Source organism: Otolemur garnettii, unplaced genomic scaffold (assembly GCF_000181295.1).
Source record: "Otolemur garnettii isolate 467f Iridium unplaced genomic scaffold, OtoGar3 scaffold00121, whole genome shotgun sequence".
NCBI lineage: Eukaryota > Metazoa > Chordata > Mammalia > Primates > Galagidae > Otolemur > Otolemur garnettii.
The window spans coordinates 4,170,401-4,171,942 of NW_003852516.1; the positions used below are offsets into that span (position 1 = coordinate 4,170,401).

Consider the following 1,542-nt stretch of genomic DNA (forward strand, 5'->3'; position numbering starts at 1 on the left):
TGAGCACGGCTTTCCCTGGAGCTCAGCCCCTGCCTGGCTGAAGTCTCCCCTTCTCCGGCCTGGGAGTCCTGGCTTACAGGTCCACGTGGCCACTGCACCCCCACTGCAGAGTCGGGGCTGCTCAGGTAGATGGTCCGATGGTCCTCCTCTGGGTGGGCCGCCATGACGGTGATGGTGGCTGCCACCTGGGGAGCCAGGTCTGGGCTGTTCTGGCCCCAGCCCGATGCTGTTTTCTGAGACCAGGTGTTGTGACCTGTCCGTACCTGAGCCTGGGCCTGGCTCTGGGCAGCTGATGTCTGTTCTGCTTTGGGCTGTGGCCTGGAAGACACTGGAACCGCCTTCTTCCTTTTGGTGCTCTCAGCATAGATGGGTTCAGGCTGAGTGGCCTCCCTGGGGTGGGCCAGAGGTTGGGGTTCGCTGGCCGCCCCAAGGCATCTGCTGGAAGTCACCTCATGGCAGCCGGGGTCCTGCTGCTTCCCTGGCACTGCTTCCTTCACCAGAGAGCAATAATCGCTCTCCAGGTGGGGGGCACAGGGGCTGCTGGCACGGCTGCTGCCACTGCCACAGGAGAGGCCATCGGAGGAGCTGGCAGCCTCCAAGGTGAGAGATGACTTCTTGGGGCCCAGGCGGGTGGGGTTGGCAGGCAGGCCCTGGTTACAGCACTCCCTGGATAAGCTCAGAACGTGTTTTTTCTCTTCAGTGGGCCTGGCACATGGTCCCTGCTCCCAACATCTTCTTGGGGAGCAGTCCCCTCTGCCACGTCTCTCTGCCTGGGATACATCTTTGCTACTGGGACTCCCGGGGCAACAGTCCAGGATGGAGCAGTACTCTCCTCCTTCGCTGTCCCCAGAGGGTGAGCACCGCTGATCACTGTCATCCTCTGAGGGCAGAGACTCCCGTAGGGGTTGAGGAGAGGGATAGGGGCTCTTGTGACAGCCAGACGTTGTCCCAGCAAAAGCTGCCAGTTTCTGGCGGAAGCTCTCCTGAGCAGAGGGCAGGTCTTGGTAGGGAACTGAAGGTCTGTCTTCTCGCCCGCCCTTCTCATCTGGGAAACTCACTGGGTGGAAAGCCAGGCTCTTTTCCCCCCGGGCCTCGAGTCCGACCATGGCATAAGCAGGGGGACAGCGGGCATTGCCATCCGCGGAGGCAGAGGGACCGGCGGGTTTCTGCACGCTGCGGAAACTGCCGCGGTAGACGATGGGCACGTCCTCCTGCTTCGGGAGGGGGAGCTTGCCGGGCCAGATGACCTACACAGCCCCAAGGTGAAAAACTTACGTTAGACCTTGCCAGAGACAAACATTAAGAAAGAAAAAGCGAGAGGGCTAGCGACTACACGGTAGACTGTCTTCTGTAGTACAGGGCAGTGCCGCTCCCGCCCACCTTCTGATCTCCCCGGGCCTGTGATCACGGCTGGGGCGCCCGCGGAGGCATTTGTCTTGCCAGAGACTGAGCTGCGCCTCCCACCCGTGGCCTGCAACGCCTTTGGCTCCAGTCTGTGAGGTAGGAAAAGAAAAAAGAAATCTAAAAGAGAACATTTGGCCT

The 1,542-nt window shown here is 61.0% G+C and overlaps 1 protein-coding gene across 1 annotated transcript in view; it reads right to left on the reverse strand.

The window, feature by feature from the left end:
• The window catches only part of PRAG1 (PEAK1 related, kinase-activating pseudokinase 1), a 52,736-nt gene that overhangs the window by 48,865 nt on the left and 2,329 nt on the right, over positions 1 to 1,542 (reverse strand). The window contains 2 exon segments of the mRNA XM_023517788.1: positions 1 to 2; positions 5 to 1,247. The exon segment at positions 1 to 2 is cut by the window's left edge and continues 524 nt beyond it. Of these exon segments, the coding sequence (XP_023373556.1) occupies positions 1 to 2; positions 5 to 1,247 (1,245 nt within the window).